This window comes from Haliotis asinina, chromosome 9 (assembly GCF_037392515.1).
Source record: "Haliotis asinina isolate JCU_RB_2024 chromosome 9, JCU_Hal_asi_v2, whole genome shotgun sequence".
NCBI lineage: Eukaryota > Metazoa > Mollusca > Gastropoda > Lepetellida > Haliotidae > Haliotis > Haliotis asinina.
The window spans coordinates 60,973,819-60,989,469 of record NC_090288.1 but is presented as its reverse complement, the minus strand read 5'-3'; the positions used below and the strand labels follow the sequence as shown (position 1 = coordinate 60,989,469).

The window sequence follows — 15,651 nt, the reverse complement described above, 5'->3', positions numbered from 1 at the left end:
TGGGGGTTTCTATTAGAACAGGAAATTCTATTAGCCTCTCACCTATTACCCTGACTAATAGTCTAGAACTTATAGGCTTTAAATTCATTAATAGATTTTTAACTGAACCCCAATTAAAATATCTTTCAAAATATACATTATAGGATGGGTCTGTACCCAGTCGTAGAGGAAGTAGCGAAGACGTTGGAAACCGTAGATGGGTTCCGCTTGAGGCAGTTATGTGATGTGAAACGTCAACTAGAACAAGACCGTGACACGCGGAAAGCATTATGTAAAAAATACAATAGAGCTTTCAATATCGTGGACGGGGCTGACACTACCCTTATGGCAACCAGCATGGGACTAGGGGCGGCAGGCGTTGGGTTGTTAACCACCATCGTGGCTGCACCTATAGTGCTAGGTATTGAAATAACGGCTGGGGTGACAGGGTTGGTAGGGTTGGCGCTTAAGTTAGTATCACGCAGACTTAATCGTAAGGCATTGAAACACGACGAGATCAGGGTTCTGGCTGAAGCAAAACTCAACACAGTGAGTGAGCGAATTTCCACGGCACTCTCTGACAGTAAGATCTCAGAAGAGGAGTTTAGTTCAATCCTCTCTGAACTCAAAAAATATAATGAAATGAAACAAGATATTCGATCCAAGTCTCGTAAGTCTGCTATCAGCGAGGACGAGAAAAAAAAGTACATAGCACAGGGAATACAAAAAGCCCAGCAAGCCTTTATTATGAACACCAAAGAGATCGTAAGCGGTTCACATTAAACTGTTTCCTCGATATAAACATAACATAGCCGTAAGCGAGCCACCGATCCTATATGGTCGGTCAAAACTTACAACATAGATAAAGTGGATATGAAAGCCGACGAACCTAACTTATACTACTTGAGGGATGGGCCGGGTAGGGGGTTTGTAAGAGAAGAATTATTGATCGTACCGTACGGCACAGTGTTACCGCCTGCCAAGTCACGGTAAACGTGATGGCGTGGCTTTGTAGTAGGGGCAATAATAGCAAGAGCTAAGGGTCCCACCAAAGCCTCATTTAGTAAATGAGGCTTTTTAGAGGGGTTTTTGAAAAGTGTTTTCGGACTGTCATTCCCTATACTACTTTGGCTGATCATCTCAATATGAATCATGCCAAACCAAATGATGAAAATGATTGAAGTATACCACTGTTACCTAAAAAGAGCTACAGATATTGGACAGAATCTCAACATTCATTTTGGTTGTGTTTATGGCTGTATACCACACGGAAGACAGTGTAAGCAAGCACAGTGCCATATCAAATCTGCACAGACTGCTGCACCTTGTTTATGTGCAGTGTGTTGATGATAGGCGCAGCTATGCTCAGTCCCTTGCATGGATGAAGACAGATGGAATGAGTTTGCTGCTCAGTCACTTCACACAGATAACCGTCATTGTGTGATTTTACGTCCAGATGTAAACATGAAATGCGCATTATGGAATGGATTTAACGACACTGTCCAACACCTTGTCACTGGATGTCACGCAAAGTGCAAACGCAGTATCTTTAGCAACATGATGGTGTGGTTATTCCCTTATATTCGACTCCCAAGACCATTCAGGAAATGCTGAGGACATGACAACTATAAAATTATACACCTTGAGAAGAATTCGAGACACAAATCCTGACCGTACCTGATGAAGGAAATTTCACGTGTCATTAAATTCCATGTCCCCATTGACAGCGGTGTAATTGACCCGTTCCAGGGAAAACATGGCAGCGATGTGTACCTAGTTTTTGAAATACCTCTCTCGCATCTCAGGTAGACCGTCGTCTTGATCCCCCTTGCTCTCAGCGCCCATGGTGTAGTATCTCGTTATCTCTAAGCGCAGATCAGGACCGTGCACATATTCCCCAACAGCCCTCTGGGAGTGGGGTATGTTTCCATATTCTTCGAAAAGATCTTGGTGGATCCGACTAGGTGGCACTTTCTCGGAGAAGTGCCATTTGTTGACTGGACTGTGTGTATAAAGGGTGCAAGGGCTGAGGTTATGAAAATTTTGTCCAGTCTGACAGTGCCAGAATTAAACAAAACGCTCTTTGCTGCATTCTGTTCAGTATGTAAATTTCAGGTTTTCCACCGACTCCGTCAAAATTAATATTTCAAAGGCCCCATGAAGTCAATATGAAGTTCCCGTGAAGTAATGGTGTGGAAAATTGTACGTTTTGATGCAAAACTTTCAAGTCGAATGAATGAATCATTGATCATGTGGACTGATAGACTGTGATGCACATGACTGTCGTGAAAGAAACAACCTAACTCACACCAAAGTCAGAGATGTGTTGTGGGTACAGTAAAAATATAATGATATTTTTCTGCGTCCATTATAAACATTTGTGGGTACCTGTCACATTTGTTCGAGCGTCACGTAAAACACTGAATGTGAAACATAATAATACCTTCGCTTATATTATGAACAGCTATTGTGTGTATTGCCCATCAGCGTCTGTGAGCCACGTACTGTTCATATTGATTTATAACAGTTTTAGTTGATATATGGGATATTTTCTGGGGAAGACAAATGTAGAATGTTGCGTGTAAAATAGAAACAATCGAGAAACGATTATCCAGTAGGTATGTGTCATTGAGGGTGTTATTTGTGTGTTTCCTACTTTGAGTAAGCATGATTCAGCTACTTCCTGCGCTTCGTTTGATCAGATCTAGTTTTCCTGTGTGTACTCTATGTTGTATACAATATGCTTTTACATTTAGATAACACGGGGAAAATTACATGGGGAACGCATGTAAGGAATCTTCTATTTTCCCAAGGTTATGGTTTTATATGGTTATGTCAGTCAGTTGGAAGTGTAGACATGTTTTTAAGGAATTTAGAACGCGATCTGCAAATATGTTTTACCAGGAAGGGCATTCAACTGTAGAAGATTCTCACGTTCTGCTTATTATAAAACTTTCAAGACTTTACTCCAACCAGAAATTTATTTATCAATACTCACGACGGAAACTTTTTAAGGAACCATTTTATTGAATATCGACCTCTTTTTAGACCTTGTCCCAAATAAGGGAAGAAATGTGTCCATTGCAAAATCGAAACGAATTTGTCAGTTATGCAATATAGAAATAGAGAATGAAATTCACTTTGTATTCTTCTGTCCATTTTATAGTGACCTTCAAAAGAAATATATTAAAGATAAAGATGCCGCCATCGCAAGCTTTCGTATACGTTTTAACTGCTAAGAATCTCAAATATTAAACCTTTCACTATATATTAAACATGCATTAGTTAAAAGGAATGAACTGCTTAAAGAACGTGTTATTCCGTGTGTGTAACTTTATGTTACATACATACTCTCTTGCATATGGGTCGGAGGCCTTTTGTACAATAAACCTTTTGACTTGACTTGACTTGACTTGACTACTCTCTGTTGCGTAGATATTTACCATGTTCTGCCGCAAAAATCAGTCAAAGTTTATACTGTGACAAAGCAAGATAACAGTCATTTTGATTTACATTGGCATGTGTTCATGAGTGAAGGAAGATAAGATTACTGTCTGATGTAACTCACTCGCGCACCATCTGGTGCAGATTAGCTGGAGTGTGTTCGTAAACAAGTAAAAAGGGCAATGCTCCGTCCTGTAACATCAGAAATGACTTGCCATGTCATGTCCATGTGTTGAAGAATATTCCTGCTATTAGCCGTCTGTCTATAGAAAATCGACCTTGAACCAGACAATCAGGTGACTAATATCATCTGAGTCGATCTGTTCATTTGATGGCATTCACCAAACAAATCAGATTGTTTGACGTTTCTCCTTTCAAAACGTTAGAACAACAGTATTTACTCAAATCAAATATGATATACATTGATGGTAACACTTTTCAATATCCCTCATCTTTCAGAAACAAGGCTTTAAATCTGTAACAACCTAACCTGCCTCAACTGGAAATATTGATATATTTTACAAGATCCGGGTTAAGTCTCCAGCAAACGCCGAGAAGAGGTCACAAAGATAACACTTTACAGTCATCATGTGGCCCACATTTATACATGCCTGATTACGAACAGTACTCCTACGAAGAAAACTGCGTTTTGTAGTGTTATGGTTACGAATATGCCGTGACAAAAAGGTGTAAGAAATCCCCTGTGAACCAGCAAAACAGGACAAAGACAAGTCTAAAACATTCAAATTCTATATTATTAAGCACGAGAGCAAGTTATACAAGGTCACAAGTCAGTTCCAAATACAATACAAGTAAGACAAAATCTAAGGCAATGGGTCACAAAAATATATAGCAAACTCACCAAAGTCTTAGTGCGAGAGGGAAACAGTTATTCAGAATGTAACACTGCGAACAGTCTGACGGCGGCTATGAAGATAAAGCGTTGGCACCGATTGATGATGTATACTCCAGTTATGTGTGTCTGTCTCCAACACAGCATGTAGCATTTATACTTTCATTCATTTCCCCCAAAGTTCGAACACATGAGCATCGCCACTAAGAAAGCTCCTGAACTCGTGTTTACATGTTTTTTCCAAATGGAGGTAGCTCTAAAGTACTTTCGGAAAGCCAGCTGCCAAATCCCTAAAAGTGTTGCCCATCTATGACACGAAATGTGACCCATCATAATTATTATTTGATTAATAGCAAAATATACAGAAAATACACACTCGTAACAGTAGAGATATCACATCTATGAACATTGTGAATGTTGTTGTATTGTGACACTGAACCACCAGGGTTTGCTTCCTCAATCTGGACGTGTTCTACGATTAGTGAAGAATATAATATTTCAGTTACACAGCAAAAAATGTTTTTGCATATGTATGCACTAAAACACTTATGGGAAAATTAGTTCAAAGCTTTATTGATGACGTAGTGATATTGATACCTATAGTGGCTATGTTTTTAACGCGTTTTCAGTATGCGATATCACTGTTATCTTCACACAATATGCACACGTGGGGAAATAAACCGGATCATCATGGTGATGAGCGAACGCTTTACCCATTGGGTTCGCCCGCCTCCTGTGTATAAATTGTATATCTAAAAATAACATTCAACAATCCAGGAGGTATTACCAATTTCTACAAATTATTTAAATACAGTGACATTGCTAATACCAAATACTTTTCCATATGCTTTACATTTAAATAAATTACAACGGACCGCTATACTGTAAGATTATAGAACCCAAAGGCAAAAGAGGTCATATTGTAGAGTCTTCAATGACTGAGGCAAAAGCTGTATGCCTTGTCTTTCCATCATGTCTTACATCCATTAAGTTAAAACCCCTTGGTAACTAGTGACTTCAAAACGTCGTTATTTCATATGAAACTTTTGAATTGGGTAGATCGGGATTAAATCGGTCAAACGACACGTCAGCACAGACGTTTTGAAACTCACTTTGCAGGGCAGTACTCTTGCAACAGTCAGTAGACTGACCAAAGAATGAAGTGATCGATGGACCAGAAACCTTGTGCTGAGTAGAAAAGTGTCTGTACAATTCAAATTATTTATGCTGTCTTTAACCGCAGGATTTCCTTTTGCTTAGAATAAAGAGTGAGTGAGTGGGTGACCACCACTAGGCTACCCCATCACCTCTAAATAAAAAGAAAACTGAAAAATGAATACACAAAAACATTATTGCCGATTCTGCGAATCCCGCAATATCATGAGAATATGTTTTGGAAGCGTTATTTAAAGGAGAATATGAGAGAAGTTCAAACATTTGCTGTCTGAAAGATAAAGTCATGAGAAACATATACCCAAAGTTTCAATTACAAATTATGAATATTTACGTCTTAATAGCGAAAACAGATTCTGTTATCTCAGCTTCGACCATTATGCATATTCCGCTGGAAGTCACGTGACCTTTCCGCTCATGACATCATATGTGACTAGCTTCCAAAGACCAAGCGCTAATATAATTCGTGTTGTTTCTGTCGTTTTAGCAAATGGTACGATAGTTTATTCAGTTGCCTGGGGATGCAGGGAATTATCGAACAATGAAAAGCGCCACCATTTCATCCGCTTTCCAAGTATAAAAACAGATTAAAGCAAGAGAATTGTTCCGATCATTCCGAGTCAGGAGTCCTTACTTTCAAGACCAGTTCACATCAGAATGCACTCACCTAGTCACTCCTAAGACTATATTAAAGTACAATGAAAACATCTCTCTGTGTTTGAACTGTAATGCCATCATTTATGTAATTCATCTGTTTAAACAGATTAATTAGTACTTCATGAAAAAAGTTTATGTATCACAAATTGGCACCTTAACAATATAACTGTACCCATAAAACCACTTATTCGACAGTTGTTAATATGAGAAATGAGAAATGTTATTGAAAGATGTCTCTCTTAGATAAACATTTCTAATGCATTTATCTTGTAAAAGGGCTTATTATTGCATGAATACATTTATTATCATTGTTAGCCACCATTTCAAGGTCTCTGTACTCAACAAGTATCAATGCTATAGTAGCTGCATCATGGGCCTGTGCCCCCTTACGAAATAAACACAATCTGATGAACTTACCAGTCTGTGTTCCTGAGTTTTCCGATGTTGACATCAAGTGGTCAAGATGTTAACATTGTAAGTAATTATAGCTACCTTTGTGTTCAGATACCACCTACCGCAAGATCAAGAAAGACCCCACACAGAAACTCCAGAGACAACACAAAGCCCACCTGAAAACAACTACGTGACAACTATGAACTCTCGCATGAACTGCACCACAAACTTGCCGTGTCCCACCCTCAAGCTCCCTACGCACGAGCTACTGTGAAAAATCCACAAGAACCCTCCTAAAGCCAGACTCCTTGTGTGTTCCAGAGACACAGTGTTTTATAACACTGCCCAGCACCTCACGAAAGTTTTGGCCCCTCTCGGCAAAACCGCGGACTCCTACATATCAGACTCTACTGACTTCTGTGAGAAACTCAAGACTGTTGAAAACCCTGGAAAAATCGTTAGTTATGATGTAGTGGACTTGTTCACCAGTGTTCCCATCAACGAAACCCTGCACATCCTCCGTAACTGCCTTGATAACCTCGACTCCCCTCTGGACACCAAACTCTCTACTGACTCCATCCTTCAGCTCATTACTAACTCCATCACCTCCACATACTTCACCTGGGGTGATGAACTCTATGAGCAAATCCATGGTCTGCCCATGGGATCCCCTCTCTCTCCCATCCTCTCTGAAATCTACATGACCTCCTTTGAGCACCAAGCCCTCAGTTCCTCACTAATTAAACCAACCTGCTGGTTCAGGAAGGTTGACGACACCTTTGTCATTCTGCCCCAAGCTAACGACCCCTCCGCTCTCCTTCAGCACCTTAACCAGCAACACCCCCGCATTCAGTTCACGTTTGAGACTGAAAGCAACTCACAACTCCCCTTCCTTGACGTTCTCGTCACCCGCACTACTGACAACACCATCCAAACCTCTGTCTATCGTAAACCCACTCACACTGACCAATACCTCCACTTTGACTCAAACCACTCACTCCGAACTAAAACAGGCATCATCTCTACCCTCACCCGCCGTGCCCTAAACCTATCCTCTGTCTCTCCTCAACCCGAACTAAACCATCTCAAGCATGTCTTCACTCAACTAAACAACTACCCTCCCCAACTTGTTAACCGTGTCATTAACTCCACTGTCAACCCACCTCCCAAACCCACTACTACCAAGCCTGATCCCGCTCCCATACGCATCTCACTACCATACACCGGCAAAACATCACACCACATCAGTCGCCTACTCAAGCAACAAGCAGGCATTGACACCTACTTTACAACAGGAACACCCCTCAAAACAATCATTAAGGCCAACGGTAGGAAACACAGTACACAACAACAACACCCTAAAGGCGTCATCTACAACATCAGCTGCAGCTGCGGCAGCAACTACATTGGGGAAACATCCAGACCACTCAACATACGCATCAAAGAACACAAAACCTCCACAAACAAAGGTGACACAAAATCAGCCATTTCGGAACACATCACCAAATTTCCTGACCACAACATCAACTGGGACACTGTCACAACACTTGCTAGCAACAAACATGACTTCAAACAACGCAAACTTGCTGAAGCAGTACAAATCCGCAGACACAACCCAACAATCAACAGGGATCAAGGCGTCTTTGTCTCTCCGGCATTCAACTGCATCATTAACACTAATTAATCAACCCACTCTGGCCCCCAGTCTCAATTTATCCACTCAACTCACCCTGGCTTCCACCAATTAATCCACTCATCTCACTCTGGCTTCTGTCAACTCACCCGCTGGCTTCAGTCCTTAATCAGCTTACCTCAACACTTCTCTAATGTATTGTTACCTCAAATAGTTATTGTTAATCCTGTTATTGTTGTATTGTCATCACATGCTCATCTCTGCTGTATGTATATTGTACTCCCCCCTGCCATTCCCCACACGCTTGAAAACGGTATAAGAATCTATACCGAAACGTCGCTACCCTGCAATAAAGAAGTTGATCATCCATAAAAATTCTTGTCATCTTTAAATAAATTGAGTTGAATTGAATCCAATTGGTGCCTCTGTTTTGGTGGATTCTTCTTCATCTTCACTTGAAGTTTCTCCATCACGATGTAAAATCAGTTCGTATTGGTACAGTCTAACTTCCAGGCAAAACATGACGTCGGGAACATATATTACAGCTTCAGAATCCATGGTCACTGTCAAGTTGTCAAATACACCCAAAGAGGAAGCCATCAGCTATAGTCACGTTTGACGTCATGTCACGTGATACCGTCTCTGCTCATGAACTGTCGGGTGTTTCCGTAATAAGCGGAAATCCGAGGTCGTTTTTCACGTTTTTACAAACCTTTTGAGAAATTTTGATACGGAAAGTGATCTTTAGAATACCTTTTTCCAAATATAAAACATAGATAGTATTACGTTAGTATTCTCTTTTAATCATAAATAAAAAATGTGTCCGCGAAAAGGCAAGAGAACCCTCTTCGGCCCGGCACCCGTCTGAAACACTTGCTACGGCAAGTCAATTATACTCCTGAACGAATATGGAACCGTAACTTGATAGTTTAAAGAGAACATCGGACATTGCTATTGTCACTGAAGCATCATATCATGAGGCATTTATTATAGTGAAAATGAGAATTATAAAGTGAAAGTAACGAAACTATGAAACAAATATATACATCGAATTCAGACAATACTACACACCAAAAATATTGTCCTTTCCTAATTGACGAGACACGTGAAGATTCGGTTTGGAATTGGCCTTCAGTAACCCATGCCTGTTGTAAGAGGCGAATAAGTGGATCGGGTGGTCAGGATCGCTGACTTGGTTGACACGTGTCATCGCTTCCCAGTTGTGCAGACCAATGCTCATGCTGCTGATCACTGGGTTGTCTGGTCCAGTCTCAATTATTTAAAGACCGCTGCCATATATATGAAATATGGCTGAGTGGGGTGTAAAACTAAACGCGCTAACTCACTCACCTAACTGTCGTTGTATATGAGGTATGATGATACAGCAATGTACAAGGTACGTGCAGATATTGCACACCGTTACTCAATTCAGACTCAGTGTCTAAGGAAATGCAGGGAATAACTGATAAACATGTGGGTCATCGTATTTCCAGCCGCTAACGTCTCCTGTATTCTCGGTGTCAAGCTGTTGTAAGTTATTTGCCCCTGGCTTTCTCACAAGTTTACCCGAGACTACGATCGGACAAACCTTGTGTCATTACTCACCGACTAGGTGCGCCATCAGGCCATAAGTCTTGATGTACTTATCGCTGTTACCTACACCATTTTACCATGACTACATAACCACGACTACCTATGTCATTTTACCATAAAGTTTTTCGGCGATACCCTACGCCATTTTACCATAAGCCTTGAAGTAGGTTTTTTTCTCAAACCTTGAAATACTTTTCAGACATTCAGTCACCGTATATTTCCGAAGAAAGCACCGCTTCTACTTCATACAGTCAAAATTAACTATAACCCTTCACCTATGTTTTTGATAAAATACAAGCCGTTTTGGAAATGCAATGCTCACATTAGAGATTTCAAGCACAAGGCTACACTGATAACTATGACCTACATCCAGACATGGACTGACTTGGTCAGGTGAGCTTCCTAGGAGCCTATCCTGTAGATTATCACAGTATAAGAAGGCCAGTGAGACACATGAGCTCACATCGAGTGTTCCAACAGTGAAACACGACAGGTACTATTTTTATTTTCTCACTTGAAAAACGCTAACTGGATTCTCTATTTGTTTTATAAATGCATTGCATAGTACATCCAGCTGTCTTTGAAAATGATGCTTTTATATAATGGAACTAATGTAAATTCACAAGATGTATGCACTTTTTAAAAATTAATTTTAATTTTAACACATTTCGTTTTGAGGTGAATAATTGCTTTAGCATCTAACAATGAAAACTGAGAATCAGAGATTTCGTCTTTCATTGCTGATATTTCTTGGGTCAACCACAACTTACAATGTCAAAATTTGGCGTCCGTGTTTGACTTATGTATTACATTGTGACAAACTGCTCGATCTGTCAAGGAAATAGGACATCTCTGGTATTAGGTGATTATTGTAGCTTTTCAAATTGTCTTCATTACCAGTGTTGACAAAACGATAATTGCCAATCACAACTGGTACGAAGAGTTTGCCGAAAGGTTAGCTCAGACTGCTTTACCAGTGGATCTTTCACAAACACACGAACAGGCAAGTCAATAGTTCAGCTGACAAATCGAGAACAACACTAGAGTGTATGATACTAACAGCATTTGGACATGTCTTCGTAATGACAACCATAACATTACGCATCTTCAGCTGAGCCAGTGAATATCACTGACAGCAAAGGGACACATGGCTATGTTTAATCACCAAAGGGCCAAATTTGTGTTTTCTTCCACACTTTTTCACTGCTTTTTTGTCCTTGCCCGTGGGAACAGCTTAAGAACTAGCAAAGAGAAAAACGCCAGCACACCTACTGCGAATATATTCTAATTAATGATAACATTTGCTCAAAACCTCAAAGTCACTTTGAGGCATGTTCCCACCACAAAACGACTCAGAAATAACCGAGTTTAGAACCTCTGGATTCGAACCCGGTCTCTAGCCTGAATTTCACCACTTTATAGTCATCACTCAGCAATACCAAATCAGGTTTCGCATGCTCTGTAAGAACGTATGTCCTGTTTCAGCATGATGAAACTTCTAGTTGTTGCCATAGTAACAGTGACGGCCGTCATGGCCAACGATCATCACGACTACACAGATCCTAAGAAATTCGCCGACTACCTGAAGGATATTCGGAAGAGCCACGAGTTTGCCAATATGGACGCTGCTGAACAGGACCTTTACCAGAAGCTGATCCAGGCTGCCGAGCAGGGCAGCGCCTCCCTGACAACCTTCATCTCAACCCAGACTTTCGCTAATATCATTCGCCTCATCGATCGTATGTATCTGTGCACGTCAACCTGAAATAAATCACCAGTAACTCACAGAAAATGCCTAATGCAAACACAGGTCACTAATTACTTATTACATACACAGTGTTTCAGCAGGATCCTAATTACTCACATATGAAGTCCAAACAATGATGTACACACAAGCACGCACAGAAGTACAAACACACACACACACACATACACACACACATTTTCTTAGATGGACACAAAACACTACACGCACACACATAGATACACACACACTTTCTTAGAATGACACAAAACAATAAATACACCCAAGCAGGCACACAAATACACACGCGCTTTCTCAGATGGACACAAAACAGTGTGCACACACACGCACACGCACACGCACGCGAGCGAGCGCACGCACACACACAGACACACACACACGGCTGAGCCTATTTACTCCTGTATGACGGTGTAGTGTTTCTCAGCATGAGAAAACGATGAATCTATTTTCAACCATATTATTGTTTTCGGGTTGTTTTGTGGAAATTGATTCACGCCAGCAAAATAAGCCGTTATTTGTTACATAACCCTGATGTTATTTCTAATTTTTACCAGAAACTGACTCCTTGATATGTTTGACAAAATGTATTTCCATGAACCAATAGCACATGAAGTAAATATGTGCACATGTTTTATATATCTTCAGATTTGGACGAAGACGACATTCCTCACTTTGAGGGTTACCTTGAGGCTGTAAGTACAGACCTCGTCTTTACAGTTTCTTTTGTTGTTTATCGCCGCACTCAGCAAGACCTGATTAAAGCCCTAAGACGGCGCATATTGAAATACTGAATGCAATACATGTGGAATAACACTTTCTGAGTATAGTACAGATTCTAGTACTTGTGTTGGGTTAAGTCACATACGGGATTCGAACACACGTTCCCAAAGATGGCCACGCAACCGTTAGCGCACGAAGGCAGCCGCCCAACCCACTACATATGTATACGGTTCTGTTTCAGCATCTACAGCAAGGCTCGGGCTCAGGCTCAACGGTAGTTGTCGTGAGTAGATTTGGCCAAACCTATTTATTAAGTATTTCTGGTATTAATCAGTAAACAAGGAATACATATAACACAGTAGGTGATGACGAAGATACATGTAAATGACAAACACACACGCACAGCTACGAACATATACAGATGGAGAGGTGGGACGGGGGGCGAGAGCAGCGAGGTAGGGAGCAATATCTAGCCACGTGATCTATTCTGAACTGAATATAATCTGAGCAAGACAATCCAGTGAGTGACACCATGAGCATTAATCTACTCATACTGGATACGATGACATGTGCCACCCACGTCAATGACCTCGACTACAGACTTTTTGCTGAACACCAGTTGTAAACGGGATCTTCAGAGGTGCGAAATTATACAAATGTTAAATACAGATCTCGTGCTGGGGTGTTCGCATATTGTGGTCATTCGTTCGTACCAACCAAACACTACTGCGTATCAGTAGATGAACTTAACTAATTCGCTCAAATACTCCTAAAAACACATTGTCAATATTTTGTTTCCTTGATCAGAAGCGACAAGCTGGTTCTGACCTGTTTAACTTTCTGAGAGAACTTCACCTTGCACACAAGATTGAGGACAATCTCTCACACGCCGATATGCGGGTGTTCTTGGAGATCCTGTACGCTGCTGAACACAATACACTCACCAAGTACATCGACCAGAAGGGTTACGCAGCCGTCCTTGACCTCATGTCACGTGGGTATATAATTCATAATAAATAAAACAAACTGTAAGTCAATTTCTCTAGCTCCATATCCACATTAAATGTCACGCTTAAAGCAATTTGAAAGAATATTTGGGGTATGCTACCCGGAAGAGATGAGTCTTGAGTATCGTTTCCTTTGAATGCACAACGACTGTATACACTTGACAGGAAAACCAATTATGTACCACAAGTTTGTCATGGTCTAACAACATGAGACGTCTCTTCATACCAATAGGAGCCTATGGGTCCACTTGTTCGGCCTTCAGTTTACTGCATCCGTCACTCCCATGAGGATCCTTTGTCCTTCTCTACCACGCTCCTCGTTCCTCAGGATAAACACACTGACTATCTTGAATAAGTGTGTGTGTGTGTGTGTGTGTGTGTGTGTGTGTGTGTGTGTGTGTGTGTGTGTTAGGGGGGTTGCCTTTGTCAACAGACTCATTTTTGATGTTTTTGTGTTTTTGTTGCAGAAATTGAAGACGATGAGGTTCATGGCTTCGATCAGATGCTGCTTAGGGTAAGAGCGGGCAAGCAGATTCAGATTCACAACCTATCAGCCAGTAGACACAGTCACATACTCTTGTAAAAGCCTGTTATATTACAAATGATATATAATGATACCTTATCTGTTCGGAAATGACACATCAGGTTTTGACACTTTCCTCCTAATGTTTTTGAATCACTGAGGCACCTTCAAAAATATGCTGTACCGGAATGTCGTCCCCGATAGTATGCTGTACATGTTCTTTATTTGGAGGCTGCTACACAAATTTGAATTAAACCATGGGATCGGGACAGTGAGCATGCACCTTACCTGTTTACGACACATTTCGGTTGAATATGTAACAATGCATTTTGAAGCTAAACAAGATATCAAATATTTTACAAACTAACCTTGGACGCGCAACGAAAAGGCTTCAAAGTACATTTTCTGTGTTTCTCCAGCGCGCCCTTTGCATTGGAATAATGAATGAAGGAATGAATTATAGATGTTTTCATCTTTGACGTATTCCAGCATCTCGAGCACGAGGCTGCAATGTCACAAGCTACCGCTGGCACCATCGTTGTCAGCACAGTCACGGTCTGAATGAACCCCCTGTGCCCAGTAACACCAAACTTACGGTAATGATGTATATAAGGCGCAGTCACATTAAAATTTCACACTTGGTGTGACAGTTCGTATGTATTGTTTTTGTCTTACGTCAGGTTGCTGTGGGGCTTGTCATTACCTTGAATTAGAACCAACCAACTGACACATCAGTATAACTCTGGAGATAGAACGACACCAAAAACGTATTCATCTATATTCATGAAAATGGTAGTAAGTCGTAAGATTAGAATTCATATATAGGGTAGATTAGATGCTAATGGAAACAAGTCAGAACTTCTGTTGTGCTTGCATTGTTGCTTTGTTAACAATAAGATAATGACTGTTTATTCAAATGTGTAATTCGATACATTTGTTCCCTTGCAGATATACCCATTGCCTGAATAAAATGTGGAGATTTTTAGATTGTGCAGAATTGTCTTTTCTTGAGTCTATATTTATTCATCACATGTTACTTGAATCCGATACCCTGCATTTGGTTCATTCAGCTGTGAATGGACGGTATCTTATCGTATAAACTGGATGTCACAAGTCAACTGCACCACCGATACAACTGAAAACACATGTTAAATATTGTCATGCGTATACACCTGTATTAAGTTCAATTTGTCTCTTAAAGCTATAATCATTTGAAGACCATTAGCATGATGCGCTTCAGCATTTGTGCGGAAAATTAATCTCACGTTTTATTAAGCATTCAGACGTGGATTACTAGGACTCACATTTTCATGACGAAAATGCCGTTTCAGCTGGTGTAGATAGGTTTGTTTCCCCTGTCTTACGAAGACAACAGTAAATGTTGTCGAACCATATACCATCTGAACCACCATCAAATGCTCACGGAACCGAAAATGGCAAATAGGGGCGTGGCCGAGCCTGAATAAACAGCCATTAAGAACAATGCACAGAAACCTATTTCATTTTGGAAAATGCCGATTTTTAAAGAAACTATTAAAAAGTCATTACCTTTATACATTTCATCCAGCACTGGAAACTGTTTCCAGAACTACAATTGCATGACTATAAATGCTGTAAAACATCGTAACATAACTGGTGGCAGTAAACAACCTTGTTTTAAAACACATTGAACGTAGAAGCAGGGAGTATTGCCCATTAATACGCACATCACATTTGACATTTTTATAAAGTGATAAAATAGCTTTATACATATTACCATTCACACCAAGATATCTTAGTTTCTGCTACAGAAAAGACCAATCAATACAATCATCAAGTCAATAAAAGCTGTAAAAATAGAGCTTTTGTGATTTTCGTTTTTCTATTATAGATATTAGACTTGAGATCTGTTCCACGGTTGACCGACTCTGC

The 15,651-nt window shown here is 40.4% G+C and overlaps 1 protein-coding gene across 1 annotated transcript; it reads left to right on the top strand.

The window, feature by feature from the left end:
• The first annotated feature begins 10,137 nt into the window (after positions 1 to 10,137).
• On the top strand, positions 10,138 to 14,737 carry LOC137295627 (uncharacterized). The gene is made up of 8 exons (XM_067827078.1): positions 10,138 to 10,218; positions 11,211 to 11,464; positions 12,136 to 12,182; positions 12,452 to 12,493; positions 13,018 to 13,204; positions 13,685 to 13,731; positions 14,230 to 14,336; positions 14,689 to 14,737. Exons 2-7 carry the CDS (start codon positions 11,212 to 11,214, stop codon positions 14,299 to 14,301), a joined length of 648 nt encoding a protein of 215 aa, XP_067683179.1. The 5' UTR covers positions 10,138 to 10,218; position 11,211; the 3' UTR covers positions 14,302 to 14,336; positions 14,689 to 14,737.
• Positions 14,738 to 15,651: the final 914 nt, after the last annotated feature.

Coding starts and splice junctions, on each gene's coding strand:
- LOC137295627 (XM_067827078.1), top strand. CDS start 11,212: ATGATGAAACTTCTAGTTGTTGCCATAGTAACAGTGACGGCCGTCATG. Junction 11,465..12,135: donor TATCATTCGCCTCATCGATC/GTATGTATCTGT, acceptor ATATATCTTCAG/ATTTGGACGAAGACGACATT. Junction 12,494..13,017: donor CAGGCTCAACGGTAGTTGTC/GTGAGTAGATTT, acceptor TTCCTTGATCAG/AAGCGACAAGCTGGTTCTGA.